This window comes from Mustela nivalis (genome assembly GCF_964662115.1).
Source record: "Mustela nivalis genome assembly, chromosome: 1".
Classification (NCBI taxonomy): Eukaryota; Metazoa; Chordata; class Mammalia; order Carnivora; family Mustelidae; genus Mustela; species Mustela nivalis.
The window spans coordinates 193,751,270-193,771,568 of record NC_139020.1 but is presented as its reverse complement, the minus strand read 5'-3'; the positions used below and the strand labels follow the sequence as shown (position 1 = coordinate 193,771,568).

Sequence of the window (20,299 nt, the reverse complement as noted above, 5' to 3'; positions counted from 1 at the left end):
GGAGTCAGACTGGTCTCTTCTTTTGAAACCCATCTGAAATCGGCTGCCCCTTTTCCATTTTTGAACAAATACTCTGTTGCTCAGCCCTGTTAGTTGACATTTCTGGCTTCCTAGTGCATGGTTGTTACCAAAGTCCTACTTTCTTTTCCTCAAGGTTTTGTAAAGAGCCCAGGTTTCTTTTCTTCTGAGGAAAAAAAAAAAAAAAAATATATATATATATATATATATATATATATAAATCACTCATGGTTCTGTTTATAGATGGCGACTTTTGGAGCTTTCCTCCACAAAGGGGCTTTCTGCAGGAACTATTTCAATCTGCTGGATATGCTGGTTGTCGGGGTGTCCCTGGTATCATTCGGGATCCAGTAAGTAGTCTGGGGTGGGTGCATGAGTGGGGGCACAAGACTCTGGAGCAGGATGGTTAATGTGAGGAATTTTAACATGATTCATAAAGGCTAGGCATCACTTTAACAATTACCTTCAGTTATCCGGGAAACGGTAGCTTGTGTGCATGCTGGAAAGCGTTGGGACAGTTCATCCTTTCTCCTGTTTCTCCTCTCCACGCCCCCTGCCAGGCGGGGCTTATTACTCTCTGTGATCCTGGCTTTCAACAGTGAAGTCTTGACTGGGAGAGAAGGAAGCCGGGTTCTAGCTTGGGTTCGTCTAGGACCTCAATTCTTGGGTCCTAGATTCTCAGGATGGGGAGGGGGCCTCTGGGGACCCTTTTAGCTTGGCTCCTGAAGGTTTCCCTCGATCTCCAAGACCCCTTCCTCTTGGCTTCTACAATTTTCAGCTAGGAGGGGGCAGAGGCTATAAGTTAGGGCCCTAGGGATGGCCCAGTGGCAGGCTGCCTGCCTGCTCTACCTGAGGGGTCCTGGGCAGAGGCTCCAGGTGTAGCCAGGTGCTGGCCTCAGTACCCTATATGAGAACATGTGTTCTCATACAACCTCCATGGGGAGGCTACATCCCCCTCAGAAGTGTTAGTCCTCACCTCCCACTGCTGCCCAGAGGGAAAGAGCCAGGAGTTGCAGGTGGAGGGGACATTCTCACAGCATCTTTGCAGATCCCTAAATTCCCAGGTGTGCCTGCCCTCTCCCCCTGCAGCCCTTGCTGCTGCCTCCTGAACACGTGTTCTGGCCACCTGCAGGGCCCGGTCATCTGCATTTTCCAGCCTGGGGCTTCCTAGCTCTGCTCCCTCTGCCTGGAGCCCCTTCCCCCTTAGTCTAGCTAACCTGCCCCTCCTCCCAGGGTGCCACCTCCCAGGCTCCCCCAGGATGTACCTTCCTAGCAGCACGTCCCACATTCCCTCCATTGTCCGTTCCCCAAGCAGGTGATGACTGCATCCCGACAGTGAACTCCTCAGAGGCTGGAGAAGCCCCACACGGAGCAGGTCTCCCAACTTAGAAAGCAAACCCCACCAACCAAAATTGCAGCCTAAAAGCCAAGTACTACCTCATGTTTACGTGGAGTGAAAAGAACAAAGCGATTTCCTAACTTGTGCCTCTGCTGCATTAGCTGGGTCCCTGAGTCAGGGCCTCTGGGAGCGTTCCTGGGCTTGGCTCAGGAAGTGCTTTGGAGTGTGGACACGACAGAGAAAGACCTGTGCATGCATGTGAGTGTGTATGTCACGGCGAGAGGTGAGCTCAGCTCCACACGGGCAGTGGTCCTGAAGTGAAAACCAGCTGAAATAACTTCAGAGCATCTCATCTGACTGTAAAACACGGCCTTTGTTCTGTGCTCTTTCTTCAGATCCAGCGCCATCTCCGTTGTGAAGATTCTGAGGGTTTTAAGGGTCCTGCGGCCACTCAGGGCGATCAACAGAGCAAAAGGACTTAAGGTCTGGGTTTCTGCCCTCTGGGCTGGGCTACTTTGGTTGGGGCCAGAGCTGGACTGAAGCTTGATGGGTTTTTACCTGGTTGTACGTCTAGAAAGGACATCTCTGACCAGCAACACTGCCTCCGGCAAATGCTGAAAGTATTTTACAAATGACTTTATCTTTATTTTCCTTAATATGATTGCTGTTTATCACTTTTAAAAATTGTTAGTAATGTTTTCTTGGGTTTACTTTGGTCTTTGAATCTATTCTCATGTAGGTCGTAAAAAAGGTCTGAGGTTTTGCATTTTCTGGAGTCTGTTTATGGGGGGCTTGGGTCCTTGTGGACCTGTGTGCCTGTTACCGTTTCTTCAGACTAAATCACTTTGTTTATTTTTTTTAAATATTTTACTTATTGGGTAGAGAGGGAACACAAGCAAGGGGAATGGGAGAGGGAGAAGCAGGCTTCTCGCTGAGCAGGGAGCCCGATGCGGAGCTCGATCCCAGGATCCTGGGATCATGACCTGAGCCGAAGGCAGACGCTTAACGACGGAGCCACCCAGGCACCCCCAGACTGAACCCCTTTGGAGAAGACCAGGGAGGGGGCTGGTCTCAGGGGTTCTTCTCCTGGGTGGCCACGATGCCTCAGGGGTAACTCCTCACAGATACCGACCTGAAAAAAAAAAAATCATACAAAAATGCACACGAACCTGGAAAATCTTGGCTAGTGTGAGATTAGCCCGAGGCTGAAAGCACAGAGCGGGTAACCCTTCTCCGCCTTCCCCCGGCTCCCTCTCTCCCCAGCATGTGGTCCAGTGTGTCTTCGTGGCCATCCGGACCATCGGCAACATCATGATCGTCACCACCCTCCTCCAGTTCATGTTCGCCTGCATCGGGGTCCAGTTGTTCAAGGTAAGGGGAACGTACATGCCATCTGGCAGGAAGCTCAGCTGATTGCTCGGCGGGGAGCCTGCGTCTCACTGCCTGTCTCTTGTATATGCAGGGGAAGTTCTATCGCTGTACAGATGAAGCCAAAAGTAACCCCGAAGAGTGCAGGTGGGTGTCCTGAACGCCAGAGTGGGCAATGAGGAAGAACAGAAAGTTTCAAGGATCCTTTTGTGCTAACATTTCAGAAATTTTCATCATGGACTGCAAGAGAGGCTTGTGTGCTCAGCCCAGGGCTGGAGAGTTGGGTGTGGCAGGAGGTGGTTATTAAGGTGACCTTCACATATCATAAAAGTAATCATTTTAAACAGTCCAATTCAGTGGCATTTCGCACAATCACACTGTGGTACAAGTGTGACCTCCGTCTATTTCCAAACCTTCAAACCCCAAACCCCAAAAGGGTGGATAAATGGCTTTTGATGTTTGCCATGGAGTCTCTAAATGGGGGGTGCACACCAAACCTAAAATAACAAGTAACAAGTTCCCCCAGAGAGCCCCTCCCTCCAGTTGTATGGGCCATTCCTCCCCAAACCAGAACTCGAAGGTCAACTCCCTGGCGTTCAGGAGCTGGCTCGCCTCTTCTGACAGGTTCCCCCGGCTCCCTTGCACCCCTCGCTCCCGGCTCCCACATCTTGGGCATGTCTTTCTTCACAAGAGTGGACACAGGAGGGACTAGGTGGGAAACACCTGTGTCTTTTCTCCCAGGATGTCCAGAAGAACATGAAGACAGACACAAAACCACTGCCCAGAGCTGTAAGACCCTGGGGTAGTCCACGTTTCCCCATCCTGTGGGGATGGCACCCCTGAGGTCTGGGTGCACTTGCTGGGAGCAAGGCTGCTCATACTTCTTGCGTGTGTTTGGGGTTTCCGTCCACTAGAAGGTGCAGTCGGAGTGTGCCGGCTGCACATGACTGGTTGTGCACCCCCAGGGCCACCATCTACACAGGCGGGGGCGGGGGGAATACTCTTGCCACTGAGTGGCATGGCAGCAGGCAGAAGACCTCTTCTCTTGTCTCGCTGAGTCTCTGCTTCCCCATCGGTGACATAAAGACATGGGTCTCTTTCCAGAAATGAAACTCAAGGACAGATCTTGTGTATCAGAAACCATAGAATTATTTTAGAAAGAAAACTGGGACTATTGTTAGTACAAAGTGAAGGAATTTGAGGACAACCAAAATGCAGTTAAGAGGATACCTGGGCTGGTTTCCCAGAGCTTCCAGAATGTTCCATCCTGGAGCTTCTGATCATTCAGTGTACGCTCAGAGCCCTTGCATATGAGAGGTGTTTATCGTTTGGTAGTTTTTGTGTGTTATCAGGCATATGCCGGCTGGCTGCCTCATTTTTCTGGGGGTGCTCATTAAACTAGTAGGTACTCAGTGATTACTGGAACCTTAGAGTAGAAGAAATGCACAGCAGGAGGAAGACAAAGTCACATGACGTTCAGCTGTGGGGCTGGGATGTGGGCTGGGGGCAGCTGTGACTGATACTATGTCAAGCCAGGATGACCCACACTTCTTTTCCTCTCTAGGGGGCTTTTCATCCTCTACAAGGATGGGGATGTTGATAACCCTGTGGTCCGTGAGAGGATCTGGCAAAATAGTGATTTCAACTTCGACAACGTCCTTTCTGCTATGATGGCGCTGTTCACGGTCTCCACATTCGAGGGCTGGCCTGCGTGAGTATAGAGAACCTCCTGAGAGTGTCCCAAGCCGTCCGTCCATCCATCCATCCATCCATCCATCCATCCATTCCATCCATTCCATCCTTCATTTCGAGTTCTAACGTGTGCCAGCCACGGATGGCTGCCAACATGCTGTTTCTGACCCTCCCGCTCATTCATTAAGAGGTGTGTTTGGTACCGGCCCCGTGCACTGTGCTGTGTCAGGCACCGTGGAAGAAGCAGTTGTCCGGACATGCTCCTGCCTTCAAGGTCCAAACCTAGTCAGAGTCTCAAGCAGTTAGACCAGGCAGGAGGATCTGTTGAATCAGAGATGAGCAGAATAGGGTTCTGAAGAATGGCTAGGATTTTGATGAGTAAAGCATAAAAGAAAAAACAAACAAAAAAAAACCCAGCGAGAAGGGAAAAGCTAGAATATGAAAAGAAAGTCTCTTGCGCCTTTGTTTCCCTGCTCTGATGCCCATGTCCGCTCCGGCCCCCGCCACCTGAATGTACTTATGTACACGGAGTCCGGATGCCAGGTTGCATGAGGAATGGCGGAAGATGGACGGGCTGGTTCTCGGGGCTGGTGGAACTCTCTGATGCATGGGAGAGTTGGAGTTACTGACAGGAGAATCCTGTGCAATGCAAGGACAGTTGGGTGGAGTTTGTTCATGAGGGAATTAATGGGTCTGGGAGCAGAGATGCAGGAGGGACCCCCTTCCTGCTGACGGAGGCACTGGCTGCAGTCGGGTTTTCAGCAGTGTGCCTTAGTTAATCAGGGTGGAAGCCGAGGGGAGACCATGGACCTGGGCCTTGGCACTCAAAGCGGCTGGGCTCGTCTCCTGACTCTGCCCCTGAGGTGTGTGACTTTGGTCACTTAGATCGCTCTCTGAGCTTCCATATGACAGGGACAACTGTAGTATCTGCCTTTCCAGATGGATGGGAAGGTGGCTGGCACAGGGTGCCTCAGGGTGCGTGGCTGGGCAGGGCTGAGTCTACATCCATGTGGGGGTGAATTTAACTTGGGGTGTTTCAGTATCCCCCCCCCACCCTATTGAGAGTTCTGCTTGGTATATATTTAATTTCTGGGTCTATTTCAGTTTGGGGTTCCTCTCTTAGTTCTTTGGAAATCCCAGGTTGCTGCTTATTCTCTTCGTTGACATACATACAGTTTTCAGTTCCACTAAGGTCTTAGACATGCTGTCCCTCCTCTGTCCTGCCAGGAGAAAGGAGCACTATTGAATCGCCATGAAAGGGCGCCTGGGTGGCTCAGTGGGTTGAGCGGCTGCCTTCGGCTTGGGTCGTGATCTCAGGGTCCTGGGATCGAGTCCCGCATCGGGCTCTCTGCTCAGCGGGGAGCCTGCTTCCCTCTCTCTCTCTCTCTGCCTGCCTCTATCTACTTGGGATTTCTCTCTGTCAAATAAATAAATAAAATCTTAAAAAAAAAAAAAAAGTTTAAAAAAAGTTTTAAAAAGTTTGAATTGCCATGAAATCTTGTATTTTTCAGCCCTCAGAACATCAATCACCAAGTGTATCTCAGGTGTTCCCTCCTCTGGGTGCCTGGCCAGCTGGGCCTAATGCCAGCCGAGGAGGGTGCCTCGGAGACCTGTGTGCATCCGGGGGCTGGGGTGGGCTCCTGGGGAGGGGTTGGACAGGCAAGGCCCACGGAGGGGGTCAGAAGAGGCACACGGTTCGGCCGTTTGGGCTGAGTGCGGGGCAGGGCTCAGCGGGTCCTTCTGTTCTCCAGGTTGCTGTACAAAGCCATCGACTCGAACGGAGAGAATGTCGGCCCCGTCTACAACTACCGCGTGGAGATCTCCATCTTCTTCATCATCTACATCATCATCGTGGCTTTCTTCATGATGAACATCTTTGTGGGCTTCGTCATCGTCACATTTCAGGAGCAGGGAGAGAAAGAGTATAAGAACTGTGAGCTGGACAAAAATCAGGTTAAAGTCACACACTGTTTGGGCTTCTGTCCCTTGAGCAAGAGAGAAGCGGCTTGTCTTTGGCCAGCTTCCTCCATGCCCGGAGAAGGGCGTGCGCCCGCTCTCTGTCCTGAGGCTCAGATCCTGTTCGCAGCACCTTCTCAGCCGATTTGAGTCCTTGCTGGGAAGAGTCAGCTTTCCAGATACAGATGAGACCCTGTCATTGTGAAAATCTACCCGACCCTGCAGATGAGAAATCAAAGAACGCTTAGGCCACCTTCTGCGGGTGTATCCCGTTAGTGATAGCTCAGAATCAGGAAGTACCTACTGCCCCTCCCACAGTCCTCCAGGGGATCGTGTCTGACCTCCTCAACCTCAGCACTACTGACATTTTAGGCCAGATAGTTCTCTGTTGTGGTTTTATAGGATATTTAGTAGAATCCCTTGCCCTCTGCCCCCTCGATTTCAGTAACAACCCACCACCCCAGGTTTTGTGACAACTGAAGGACCTCTCCAGACATTGCCCAATGCCCCCTGCTTGAGAACCATTGACTCAGGAAGAAATAACCTATCCCACTGCAGGGAAAGTTACTAACATTAAACCTGGGCCCAAGACCGTACTGGGGTCAGTCTCGTTATCTGCTGTCTTGTTCGAACCAGTCTAAACAGCAGCAGGGCCTTTGGCTCTGATTGCATGAAGATTTGAGGGGAGTCAGGAGAACTGCTCGTCTCTGGGCTTGCTTCCCTCTCTCTAGATTGAGGACACCCCAGAGTTACTGTTAGAGGTCCCTTCCAGCCCTAAAAGATGGAGAGTCTTCTCTGGGACCTCCCCCAGGCCCTGGTTCGGTAGGACCTCTGTTTCCTCTGTTTGATGATGACATGAGGAGTGGGGATCATTTGCCAGCCCAGGCTTCCTGTGGGGAAGCGGCCATGTGTCTTGGGCTACAGCTGTGCCCACTGGGGCCGTGAGGACAGGGCCAGCTGGGTTCATAAGAAGGTGTTGCTTGGATTTGTCAGGGCACCCCTTCCGATCCCATCAGTGATGGTCGGCGGGAAGCCTGGCTCGGCTCTTCATCAGCCCCCTCCCCCTACCTCCCAGCCCCTGGAAGAATCTCAGGACAAGACCCAGGCCAGCCAGAGAGCAGAGCCAGAGCTGGACCTCTTGAGGTCCAGAACAGGTTCGAACTGGGGGTTCCTGGACTCCGTAGGTGAGGTCACAGCAGGGCTAGATCCTGGACAGAGGGAGGCTGTCTCAAGACAGAAGCCAGGGTCAAAGCAGGCGACTGGGAGTAGGTCTGGGTCTAGGAGCAAGCGGGGCCAGTGGCTGAGCCGAAGGGGCTGGAGGCTCCCCCCGGCCTGCAAAGGGCGGAACAGCCTCAGCCCCAGAGTGAGTGGGAAGGACAGTGCTCTGGCCATCATGGCTACCACAAGCTCCTGAGTCCCAGAAGGTCCCAGGGAGACACACAGCTGGTTCACCATTAGACACGTGTGGTTATTACAGTCTGGCTCCCAAGACGTGTGTCTTGTGGATCGAGTCTTGGGGAGTGAGCCCAGCCCCTTGGGCTCTGGAGGGGTTTTTGTGCCTCTCGTTCGCTGGCTTCCTTTCCTCGAGGTGGCCCTGGGCAGAACTGCAGGCACAATACAACGCCGGTGTAGAGGAAAGGCAGGGAAGAGGCCGGAGTCAGGTCTCACTCCTCTGCTTCTGCCTGCAGGGCCTCAGGCAAGGCACTTCCCAGTCTGGACGCCTGTTTTAATAAGGAAAATGGAGGCACACCGGGTGCTCCTCTTACCCACCCCCCAGGTTGCTGTGAGGAACTGAGGAGGTGGCCGAGCTAGGGTCCTGCGGCCAGTGACGCAGGGTGGTGTCCGCGGGGGGTGCTGTCAGGGTTCTCCCCGGTCCACAGTCCCTCGCGATGGGAGTGCGTCTGCCCTCGCCGAGCAGCCGAGACCGGCGTCCTCCTCCCGTGGATGTGCTCAGGACCCCTCCTTGCTCTTTTCTGCCCGTTGCAGCGTCAGTGTGTCGAATACGCCTTGAAGGCACGTCCCTTGCGGAGATACATCCCCAAAAACCCCTACCAGTACAAGTTCTGGTACGTGGTGAACTCCTCGCCTTTCGAATACATGATGTTTGTCCTCATCATGCTCAACACACTCTGCTTGGCCATGCAGGTAAAAATGGGGACAGCCGCGGGGGTCACGTCTGGGCCTTCTGCGCAGCCCCCTGCCCCCAGTTCTGAGGGCCGAGTGCCGCCCCCTCACATGAGAGTGGGTTTGATTTTCTGATGAGTCTGGGCTGTAGTCTGGCCAGAGCCCCCTTCTGGCTAACGGTTCTCACGGTAGGCACTTAAGATGGCTCTTTTGTTTTAAGAGACTGTCTGTACCGCACCACCATAGATGACATTCCCATGGAGCCCGAGTCTGGCATTCAATTCTATCAGCACTTCCTGTGGGCCCCTGAAGCCGGGGAGCGTTTAAGGACTAAAGCTGGGTCTGTGTGGAGTAGGGCAGAAAGGCGTGGCAATCCTGCCTTTACTCCTTACCAGCTGGGCTATCTCGGCAAGGCAGTTTAAGTCCCCTGAGCCTTGCTTTCTTCCCTGACAAAATGGGAAATCTCTCATACCTAGTCTGAGGCCAGGTTTGCGCTGGATGACTCACCCCTTGGCCAGGCACTTGGCCCTGGGTCCAACCCAGAGTGAACACCCAGTGTTGAAAAACAAAACATAAGCCATGTCCCTGTCTGCAGGGAGCTCTTAGAATGGTTAGAATAGTGGTGGACAATCTTCCAGCTCGTGGAGTCGAGTTTAGCCTGTATTATAGCTACCTCTCGGCACCCTGGGGCCGAGGGATGTAACTCCTTTCAGTTGGCCAATTTGATATTAACAGTGAGTATTTCCAGCAGTTATGCTGTGAAGTTGATACTGCCCTAGGACAGAAGCAAAGGCCAAGGTCCAGATCCACTTCCTGCACTGACTTTAAGAACTTAAGTAAATCAAACCAGCTCCCAGTGCTGTCTGGAAAATGGATCTAAAAGCCACCAGAGATACATTCTCTGGCCCGTTTTTCAAATCAAGTGTTTATGAATGAGCAGGAAAAAATATGAGGTCAAGATGTTACTGCCTTCTGTTGAACAAAGTGGACCTAAATGGCATCAGATTTATCCCCAACCAAATCCTGTCTTTAGTCAAAGGCATTTGGGTGGGTTCTGCCTTATGCGTGGGTCAAGTCCCTGAACAGAACCCCTGCTGGGAGGAAGGGTGGGAATCCCTTCATCCTGAGCAGAGGAAATGGATGTCTTTCCCCTTCATCTTCCAATCATCCTCATTCGTCAAGGCTCCCCTGTGCTTTGTGGTGAGTTGACCATGTGCCGTTGGAACCAGTGGAGGTTGCCTCCATGTCCAAGCAGAGGGTGGATGCCTGCAGGCAGCAGGGGGCTGGGGAGCCTCCTTTCGTGAGGCTGGCTGGGCCAGGCCCCTGAGAACCATGCCTCTGCCTTCACCCACAGCACTACGAGCAGTCCAAGATGTTCAACGACGCCATGGACATCCTGAACATGGTCTTCACAGGGGTGTTCACCGTCGAGATGGTCTTGAAAGTCATCGCGTTTAAACCTAAGGTGAGTCTCTGAACCCACTTCTCAAAGGCTGTTGCCGAATCACCCCAGAGAAGCACAGGCTTCCTGTGCGTCTTGTGTTACTGAGGGACGTTGAACTGTTCTGGCCAATAACTAGGTTATCACCTGAGAATGTTCAAATCTGATTAGAGCATCTGAGTACATATGGGAAAACAAAACTACAGAGTAAAACCTCATGAAAAGAATTCTGAGAAAAAGAAGCGGGGGGCAGAATTGGGATTTGTAGAATGGAGATGGGCTTGAAGCCTGGTTTTCTGTCTCTAGAAGAGCTCATCATGCTGTCTCAGGGAAACTGGCCTCGTTGCTCGAGCACTAGAGAAACTGCTTTAACAGAACCCGTCAGAAAGAATTCAGCCTCGATTTGACTCTTAGGTTTCCAGGAGAAAGACCTTGGTTTTATTTGTCCTTGGTCTACAGCTTCTTTTTCACCTTTTATGGAAAGTTCTACCGGTTGGAGAGTTCTTACCAAGAACGGTTGGAAAGTTCTACCGGTTGGAGAGTTTATTTGACTTAGAGAAATGTCACTTGAGTTTAAGACAAAACAAGACATGAAATTGTTAAACACTGTTGGACTAGTCAGCATATCGTGTCGCTTTCGGGAGGGAGCAGATCCTGCCCCAGGGCTGGCAGAACGGTGCCGGAGAGTGCATCCAGCTCTGGATCCAAACCCATACTCCCCACTTGCTGATGCGAGTGGGTTCCTTCATGGCTCTGTGCTGCGTTTTCCTCCCCCGTAAAGTGAGGACACTGCCAGCCCTGTTTCACAAGGCGGGTGGGAGGGGTGAGGAATCACTATCTGTGCCATGCTTAGAAGAGTGCCACCACGCAGTGACATGCTGCGGACACGTCCGTACTGTTACTCTGACCGCCACCACCATCATCATCAAGTCCCGATGTCCCCTCGTTCTAAAACTGTAGACGGAGCAGCAGATCTGGGCTGAGCTGGGGGACATTGGACCTTTGGCTTCTTTGCTAGCAAAGCTCCCAAACTCTCAGTTTGTGTAAGTGACAGAATCTGGGGACCCGGTTGTTGGTTCGTCTATAAGGCATTTGGGGCCTAAAACGCTGGTTTTACTGAGAGTCGGATTATGAGAGGATGGTTTCGCATACTCTGAATTTCCTTAGAATTCTAATCCGAAGCTGTTCCTTTCTTTAATTTGAATTAATTTTTATGCAATCTCTATCAGATCTTTGTGGACCAAAAAGAAAGGACACTTGTAAGTGATCACTTGGGGTGATTGCAGTGGGGTCAAATTTGGCAACTTATGCATGGCCAGATGTTAACTTACTGTGACTTGTCCATATCTACATACATAAACATCTCCTCCTTTTCCAAATCCATCTTAATTTCCTTTGAGATTTTTGGTTTGCTTCCCTGTCACCTTTACTTCTCTGAACTATCTTTGTCTGGATTGATGAAAAAGGTTGTCCAGTAAGAACATCAAAAAGACTTGAGAGAGACAACACGGAACCCACCTATGGAACGTTTCCAGATCCCCTTGCTGTGTCTTCCCTTGCCTGGTGGTTAAGCTCCGAAATGTTTCAGAGCTTGCTCTGGGCTGAAGAGAAGACACACTTGCCCATGGCATGTGTGCGTGAGAGTGCGTATGTGTCCGTGTGCGAATGTGCACCTGCTAGCAGGCCAGTGCACCCAAGGGCTCATGTGCCTTTCTGCCCAGTAAACCGCTGCTATCAGACAGGGAGGAGGGTTTGGTGGCATGTGATCAGACTGGTGATATCAGGAGGGAAATGAGTAGCTAATTTTTAATCAGTACTGATTAATCAGAGTTTTAAAATGAGTGGTTTCCGCTAGAAATTGTGCTGCGTTGTTGTTTTGCCCAGCAAGATAGTTCCATAACATGAAACAGCAAACAGCAGTAGGAGCATCTCTGTGCATGAGCAGGATGGTCTCTGCATTCACCAAAGCCGGGATAGGCAGGTTTTATGTTGAGGAGGGGGAGAGAATCCGTTCACCAAGAAACCAAGCCCTTCTTAAAATGCTTCCCGCCTTGTCCTTGTTTTTCTCTTCTGGGTTGACGAAGCAAGCCCAGGGGAGTAGGTTTTCACCAAGAAGCTGGTGAGACCCCCTCCTCTCTCATCAGCAGTCAGACTGAGGAGCAAGGTTGTAGAGGGTGCCAAGGAGAGACTCTTCCAGGAGATGGCTGCATGGAAATCCTAGCCCATGTGTCTCATCTCAGGAAAGCCTTTGGCTCTGTGAGGAGTCTGTTTAGGGCCCCTTGGGACAGTGTTATCCACAGTGAGGGGCTCACCAGCATCTGTCAGGAGAGATGGGTTGCAGCTATTCTGGGATTCAGATACAGAAAGCAAGTTGGAGAAAATTCTTCCTGATGGAGAAGAAGGCATTGTGAGGAGGATGGGCTAAAAGAAGTCAGGAAACCTCACCATGGGGACTTCTATATTCAAGGACCTGCCAGAGACATGGAACCTCCCAAGAGTACACACCTTGAGGGAGAAGTCGTTGGCGGACTCGGCAGGTCAGGTCATCCCGCCTCCATAAGCAGGGAGGGCTGAGGTGGAGAGGCACAGGCAGGAAACCCAGAGTTGGGGAGCTGGCCAGCCCCTGCGTGGGAAGAGCTGTTCTGAGCATTGCTTCTAGGTAAGAGAGCGAGGAGGCCATTGAGTGAATTCTCTCTGCTTCCCAAGGGAAAACCCACCATCTGACATTGACCTTGTACATTCTGGATTGTGACTGTGCCATCCTAGGCTTTTAAAAGAGAGGTCTTAATTGAAGTAAGATAAGCCCACTTTGCTGGCCTTTCCCTGTGGTACTCCCAGGGGAAGCCACCGGACTTCTCCGATGAATTCTCTTGCTCCAAGGAGGGAAACTGAAGAAGAAGGGCCTTCTCAAAAGTACTGGCTCTTGCAGGAATAAAGAGCACTCCCAGTTTGCTAAGACTCCCTCTTCCTCTTTGTCTGTCTTTGTCCAGTATGTACCTGAGGCCAGGTTAGCTGCCTTGGCTGTGGGCTTTTCCCCAAATAGCCACACTTTGTTCCCAGGTCTGCATTTTGATCTTGGTTCTAACCTCAAAAATGCCTAATTTATACTCCTGACCGCCTGGGCTTAGGAAAAGTCAAGGGTAGTAGGGCTTGGAGGAAGAGCAGAATATTTTGGCACCCTTCTGCTTCTCCAGTGCAGAGTTGCTGCACAGTGGATGCTGGCATTGGTGCCACCAGCCTCCTGGGATGGCATTCCCTGTCCCAGGGCCCCTGGTAGGAATATGGGCTCTTGACAGAGTATTAACAATCTTTTTGGAGGACACCCTCCATTTCCTAGAAAGAACATTTGATAGTCTTTACAGTTTGTCAGTGACCACATCTATTTTAAGTGACTCATTTTAATGCCAAATAATACTTGAGACCAAATATTTTTCTCCTTAGCTAGAACGTTGCTCCAGACCTTGTGGGCTCAGCCCTTGCCTTCAATGTCACAGTTTCTCGGGGTGCTCTCCTGGTCCCCTTCTCCCCTGGTAAATGTCTGTAGGCCCAGAGCTTCGCCAGCCGTCCCTGTCATGCAGACCTCTCCTGCCCTTCCTTTCCCTGGACTGCTGAATCTCCCCTCTCCCCTTCCCCGACTCAGACCCTCTCTGCTCATCTAACACAACAAAACCTGGTATAGCCACATGTTGCCTGAGGGGAAAAAAACAAAAATGAGAAAACAACAACAACAACAACAAAAAAGATAATTTTCTTAGTCTCATGTTCAAAGTCCTCTACCAAACGTTGGCCTATTTGAACTTCTGCCTTGTTTCTTAGTTGCTTCCCCGCTAATTCCTTCTACGCTCCCCACCCCCAGCTGTTAACAAGCCAAACCTTTCCATGGCACGTGCTTCTGTATCTGGAAGCCCTTTTTTTGCCTTGCTGTTGCCTGAGGCCCATCTAAAATGCGGGATCCTCTGTGACCTCTTCCCCACCAGCTCAGCCAAAGTCTGCTCTTCCCTTCCCCTGCGTGTCCACCGGAGGCTTGTGGGTGATGTCCTGATCAGTACTTCTCTGGATCTCCCTGTTAACGGCTGAGTGGCTGCTTGAGGTCACAGACTGGGTCTCATGTGTCCCACACAATGCCTGCTCCACGCTGACCACTCAGTAAGGATGGGTGGGGTGAAGAAAGGTGTAAATGGATGAGCCTGTAGGTGCAGCCTCCTGGCATGAGATGGTACGTAGCATATTTTCTGTCACAGGACATTTGGTCAGAGTAGAGGGGCCAAACGCGAATGCTTTTCTATTAGCCCCCACTTGACCTCCGGAAAGTCTTGTGCTAGTTAGAAAGCAGTCAGTTATGGTGTCTCCTGAAATCTGGTTCCGTGGGTCATCTCTTGGGTCCAGCACTACCCAAACAGTCCCGGGCAGAAATTTCTGAGTGATATGGCTGCCATGGTAAATCACAAAAGTGGGTGATTTGTGTGGGCTCCTTCAGGTCTGCAGATGAAAGAGACTCCAGGAAGCAAAAGAACCCAGACTTGGGCTGCTTCTCTGGCTTCTGTTCTGCACACGTCACCCCCAACGCATGTGCCATACCTGTGTGCTATAGACTGGCAGGGGTTCCAGCTCTGCTCCCAGGAGCCCACTGTCAGGAGTGACATGGACACTCAGATGATCAGAGTTCTTGGAAATCTTGTAAGTTCCTGGACCTAATGGCCACATGAGTCTGCCTTATGATTTAAAATTTCTAAGTCAGACATATTTCTGAAAAATGAAGATTATTGTGTGTAGCAGACTTGCTTGGTGTTTCCAAGCCAGTAGGACAGAAAAATAAAAGCTGACTCTGGCTGAATGCTAGGGACTGCTGATTCCGCTTGAGGGCCCTAGCCTGGGCATTCAGTAGCAGGAGAACCTATCATTTTTGGCCAAGAGGAGAGGGCATAGGGATGGGTGCTCTGTGAGAAGCCTTTGTCTCGTCTTCTGGTTACCCAGGCACTCTGGTGGCTTTGGTGGGAAAGGGGCAGGGGACTGAGTCGTGCTCATTCGACAGTGATTTGATTACACAGGAAGCTACTAAACAGAGAATCAGATGTGGGGAGAAAGAGAGCCTGGCATTTTCTGCCTCTGTTGGCCCAGTGGCACAGCCACCTTGTCTGAGCCCATGACTCCAGCCCCCTGCATCATACCTGGATTAGGGGTATGTACCTTCAGTACAGGAGTCCTCTAGGACTGGGGCACAATTTGTGAGTGTGAGGGATCTTCTGAAGAGAGTTGAAAAGATTGTAAAAAATGTTCCAGGACCCCAAATGAGAAGCCTCTCTTGATTTCGTGTACCACAGTGGACCAGGATGGGCCAACTGGAGGATAGTGTGTAGGCCAATGGGAATGATTCTGTGGTAAGTCCTGATAATTCTGGAAAAGCAGGGAGGAGCTGTTCAGAACTAAAGTCCAAAGTAGGTGCGTGGGGGGGCATCCTTGGCCTTGGGGGAATAGCCTACTATAGTGGGAGGAGCAGCACGTGGGGTACAGCTATGGGCAGGGGCTGGTCCTATGCGCGGACAAGAGAGGAGGAGAAACTTGGAGTCTTCAGCTGCTCTGCATACCCCTGAGGTCTGACTGTTACAGGTGCCCAGCTGTCTCAGTGAGGCATTAGCCCTTCTCTAGGGAAGATGGGAACAATCGCCATGCTCTCCTTTGGAGATGCTGTTAAACCCAGGAAGGAAGGGATAGCCTCTGGCCCTCAGAGTAGCCTCTGGCAAGGTTGCTGGTCAAATGCCTGTTTGTTACCTATTCACACAATGTAAATAAGGGACCCTGCCACCCCCACTACTGTGTTCAGCACTTGACCCAACTGACTTTTGTGTTAGGAGGCCTTCTCTGTGAAGGAAGCAGTGTACTCCTTTGGGTCCAGGCACAAGCTCTTTGTGCCCTGGCTGGCCAGCATGATCAGCATGCTCAGTGGCACTAGGCTGGCCCTCAGAGTGCTGGCCTTGCCCCAGTCTGCCAGCCAGGAATCACGAAGCATTGGAAAGAAAAGCTAGAAAGTGCAAAAGGTAGTATTCATCAAGATTTGTCCCATTAGACTTGTGTACACAGGTCGGCAGGTTTGGTACAGGCAGTCTGCCTTTGTTTACTTGTTGGATGCCTGAGATGAGGCGTCTGGGAGGGGTGGTCAGCGAGACAATGTGTGACAGAAGAGGGGAGAAGTGAGGAGTGGGTGAGAGGTCATGGCAGGTTGGGTGCGAAAATCTTACATTATTTACAATGAAATTTTTTAAAGTCCAAACCATCAATTAGTGTCACAGCTCCCCCATAATTGTACCTGAAGTGATCAGCAGGAACTAGAACAAACAGCCCTCCTCCAGTTATTAGGAGGGCACACTTTCTGTGGTGTCATCAAAGGCCCGGGCTCCACAGTGGCTTTCTTGGGGCCTGCATGTGATCACAAGTTCGTGGGACCTGACACTTCAAAGTACCTTCTGTTCTGGGTTTCTTCATCCTCACTAAGTGTATCCAGTTGTAACTGTGCTTGGCCCCTTTTTATAGATTTCAGACCTGGATTTTTTTTTTTTTTAATTTCCAAAACATGTTCCAACTTTTTGAAAAGACCATTGATTTTCAAAGTTGTTGACCTTGCAACCAGAAGCTTCTATGTGTAGTACCCACCCCTACACTTCTGACCAAGGGTTTCCAGGGGGTGTCAGGAGACAGCAGGCATGAATTTAGCACCTACTGTGCTGAGCCTACAAGAAAGCATATGTAAAATGTATGCCACATAGATATACACGGATTTACAAGTCATGGTCATAGAGACGTCTTACCTCCATGCTTGTTGCAAGATAGAAAGATCTGAATGATGACAGGATGCTAGGTCAGTAGAAGAAAGAGGCATTGCAGTGTGTGGAGCAATGGGCTCAAGGCTCTGAAGGTAGATAGTGGGGCTAGTGGAAGAGGAGACGGAAGAGTCAGCATGGTACTTATCCTCAGAGGGCTTTCAGTGGGTTAAACCTATAAAAACCCTAAATTCCGTGATGACATATGAAAAGCAGAGCAGGGGGCAGGAGGATCTGAAAAGGTCCCTTCAAGGAGCTGGCATTTGGTCTGACCTTGAAGGAGGAAGTGGATTTGGGCAAACCCAGTGGGGGTGGGGAGGTGGGGATTGCCTGGCAGCAGGAGAAGGGGGAGGAACCTGCTAGTGGTTCTGAGGGATGACAAGGAGTCCTGCTAGTCTGGAGGGTGGAAAGGGAAGGGAGGAAAGCTGGGGTACAAGGATTCTCCCAAGGCCAGTAGGGGCCTTAGCGCATCAACACCGGTTGACTATCTTCCTTTTTAAGACCTGAGTAGGCTTCCCGCACAGCCCCCTTCTCCGCATACCAGAGTGAACCCACCCCACCCCCACACCTCTGAGCCCTGGACTGCGTGCCTCACTGTGCCCCTGTCCCAGGGAGACCACCGTGGGCTCTGTGAAGACAGAGCACACCTTTCATCATCCTTGTTGGTGAGGAGCAGGAGGTACTGGTTTGGTGGAAGAGCGCAGAAAGAACGTGCGAAATGCCCGGCCACCGTGCTCTGTAATTGGGAGAAGAGAGAAACTGTGGAAGGAGCAGGGGGAGGGCCTGCTGACCCTTCTGTGTAAGGGTAGCCAACTTAGAAGGGTCGCACGCCCTCCTCTGAGGGTTTGAAGTTGTGGCCCTAGGGGCAAGGGCAGGTTTTTCAGAGGGCTCTCTGCCCTGCTAAACTGCTTCGTCTGGGGCCTCGGGTCTGCGCTGCACAGGCACGCGTGTGCTTGTGCGCATGCGTGCGCTCTGCCTGCGTGTGCGTGCGTGCGTGCGTCCTGCGTGCGTGCGTGCGTGTGCGTGCGTGCATGGGTGCGCACCCTCTCTCACACATGCCGGTGCCCCCCCCACCCCAGCCTGTGTCCCTTCCCGCCAGCGGCCGGTCCCCGCGGCCTCCCTTCGGCCCTCCCACCCCACCTGGTTGCCATGGGTACGGCGGGGCCTCCGCTACGTCCCCGTGGGACCCGTGTGGCGTTGTCGTTCCTACGTGCTCATCAACGTCTGCCCCCCTGCCTGCTCTGTCCAGGGGTATTTTAGTGACGCCTGGAACACGTTTGACTCCCTCATCGTAATCGGCAGCATTATAGACGTGGCCCTCAGCGAAGCCGACGTGAGTATGCGCCCGCCGTGGCCGTCCGCCTCGTGTCCTCTCTCTTGTCTGCACATTCCGCTCCCCCCCACCCCCACCCCCGCCGCCCCGCACTGGCATCACCTGGACAAGTCACAGGCCCCAACCTCACTCGATCTAAAACCAGGCATTTCCTCCCGAGAGCTGCGGACCGGAGGCTTGTGAGGGTAGAGCTTGACCCCAGGCCTTGGCAGACACAGAGCACCTTCCGGAGGGCTGGCTCAGGCCGCGTTCCCCGAGTGGCTGGTAGGCAGGGCGAGACAGGCGTCAGCGGTTGTTTTGATTTAATGTGTCAGCAGCGGCACCCAAAGGGACGAACCTATAACATTTTTGTTTTAGGGTGATTTTTTTTTTTTTTCAAGTAGCCGGGTGGCATAATGCTAGAATGTTCTCTATGGATAACACTGTCCTTTTCTTCTTTTTTCCTGTTGTGCTTCCTCTCCTCTGTGGCTTCTGAATGCTTGCCCTAACAGCACTATTTCACTGATGCATGGAACACTTTTGATGCCTTAATTGTTGTTGGTAGCGTCGTTGATATTGCTATAACTGAAGTGAATGTAAGTAGCAAACTTTGTGTCCTGTGACGTGATTGTTTTCGTTAAGTCTGGCGCTCAGGAGCCTAGAAACCTTATCCGTGGGTCTCCCTACACTCCAGAAATTCGGGCACACCTTTGTTTTGGAAAGACGGAAGAACGTTGTGTAGCCTCCCTTCTTTCCCTGCCCCATCCCCTGTCCCTGAAAAAAAAAGTGGAGAGGGAAATTGGGAAATTGAGAGGGACCACTTTGGAACCAAACATGATTTTAGAAAGAAGTTCTTAGGAACCCGTGAAGGGCCGGGCGTGAACTTCCGTGATCATGTGAACATCATCACTCACTAGTTGGGTGACCTCGGCCGGGCACCTGACTGCTCTGTGCCTCAGTTTATCCAGCTGCCAAATGGAGTTCATAACGTGTGCCCTGGTACCCACGATGGTTCTGTGAAGGCACAGGGGGAAGCTTCACAGCCACTCCATGAACACGTGGCTGCTGCCGCTGCTGTCCTCATCTTTATTGTGTGCACCTCCAAGTCTGACTAGTGACACTAGGGACTACCCTGTGTCCTGGCTCCCTGAATGATGGTGATCTCATGGACCAGGGGAAGGAGACCTGAGTGCGTATGAGGAGAGGGTGTCCGTTCTCCTCTGTTGCACCTGATCGAACCCTTTAATAAGGAAACAAGTGCAGTGGCAGTGTGGCAGGTGGAGTGACCCCCCCCCAACCTTCCAGAAGCATCCTGAGGACCCTCCTTCAAAATTAAGAGGCTCTGGAAAGGGGAGCACCGCCCCCTGCCAACAGTTCTTGGATCTAACCCAGGCCTGAACCAGAAGGGCCTAAGGCAGGCAGAAATGGCTCTGCTCGCCTGGTCTGTTCCATTTTGTTAGCAAGTCTTAGTGGGTGTCCTGTGTGTGTGCCCCAGTTGTGTAGAGCCCGTGTCGGGGATGAATGGAGCATGGGGTGGGGCTGCTGTGTGGTGTTGGCTTTCTGCTCTGTGTGGCCAGCCCCGCCCTCCTCCCCCACCCCTGGCTGGGAAGGGGCCTCCTCGCTCTGCCTGACTGACATCTGTAGGATTGTACTGCCCATCCTGGTGTCCAGACAGCCTGTATCAAATAAGGATGGTGCAGTGTCTCTTTATGCCACTGCTCTGGGGCCAAGCTAAGCCTAAAAACCTGAGAATTCTGGTCCTGGTTCAAAATTGATTTGTTGGACCCAGGCCTCAGTTCCCCCATGGACCAGCTAGGGCAAATGATATCTGCCCTTCCTGCTTCATAGGTATGTCAGGGGGATAAACTGATGCAGTGTTTGTGAAAATACTTGCTACAAAACTTAAAATATTAGGGAGATACCAGGCTATTATTCAAGCATAGATTTTCCATGTACTAACAAGTGAAGTGGACTGTAAGACCTATCCACGAGAGTGTGATGTATGCCGCACAGCACCCCAGTCCATGCTGTGACAAAGTGGTGTTTTCCTTGACCCCAGGGGCCATATCCCCCAACCTCTGTGAGCCCTGATGTAGGTAAATTCTACTTTATGTGAAATAGTCCATAACTCAGTTACAAAATTGTCATTCACAATGTGTAAATTATGTTTGGTTATAAAACAATCTAATGCTAATGTCAGAACAGCAGGACCCTAACTGGGCTGTCATGGGCTC

The 20,299-nt window shown here is 51.5% G+C and overlaps 1 protein-coding gene across 18 annotated transcripts in view; it reads left to right on the top strand.

Moving 5' to 3' along the window:
- CACNA1D (calcium voltage-gated channel subunit alpha1 D) overlaps positions 1–20,299 on the top strand; it is a 296,054-nt gene that overhangs the window by 230,475 nt on the left and 45,280 nt on the right. For 6 of the 18 annotated variants that reach the window (XM_082742639.1, XM_082742638.1, XM_082742641.1 and 3 more), the window contains 10 exons: positions 262–368; positions 1,753–1,840; positions 2,621–2,728; positions 2,820–2,872; positions 4,290–4,436; positions 6,169–6,370; positions 8,360–8,518; positions 9,852–9,962; positions 18,003–18,086; positions 18,578–18,661. In XM_082742639.1, coding sequence (XP_082598765.1) covers positions 262–368; positions 1,753–1,840; positions 2,621–2,728; positions 2,820–2,872; positions 4,290–4,436; positions 6,169–6,370; positions 8,360–8,518; positions 9,852–9,962; positions 18,003–18,086; positions 18,578–18,661 — 1,143 coding nt within the window. The remainder of the gene's footprint in view (positions 1–261; positions 369–1,752; positions 1,841–2,620; positions 2,729–2,819; positions 2,873–4,289; positions 4,437–6,168; positions 6,371–8,359; positions 8,519–9,851; positions 9,963–18,002; positions 18,087–18,577; positions 18,662–20,299) is intronic. The other 12 variants (XM_082742630.1, XM_082742629.1, XM_082742644.1 and 9 more) reach the window with 2 other exon arrangements.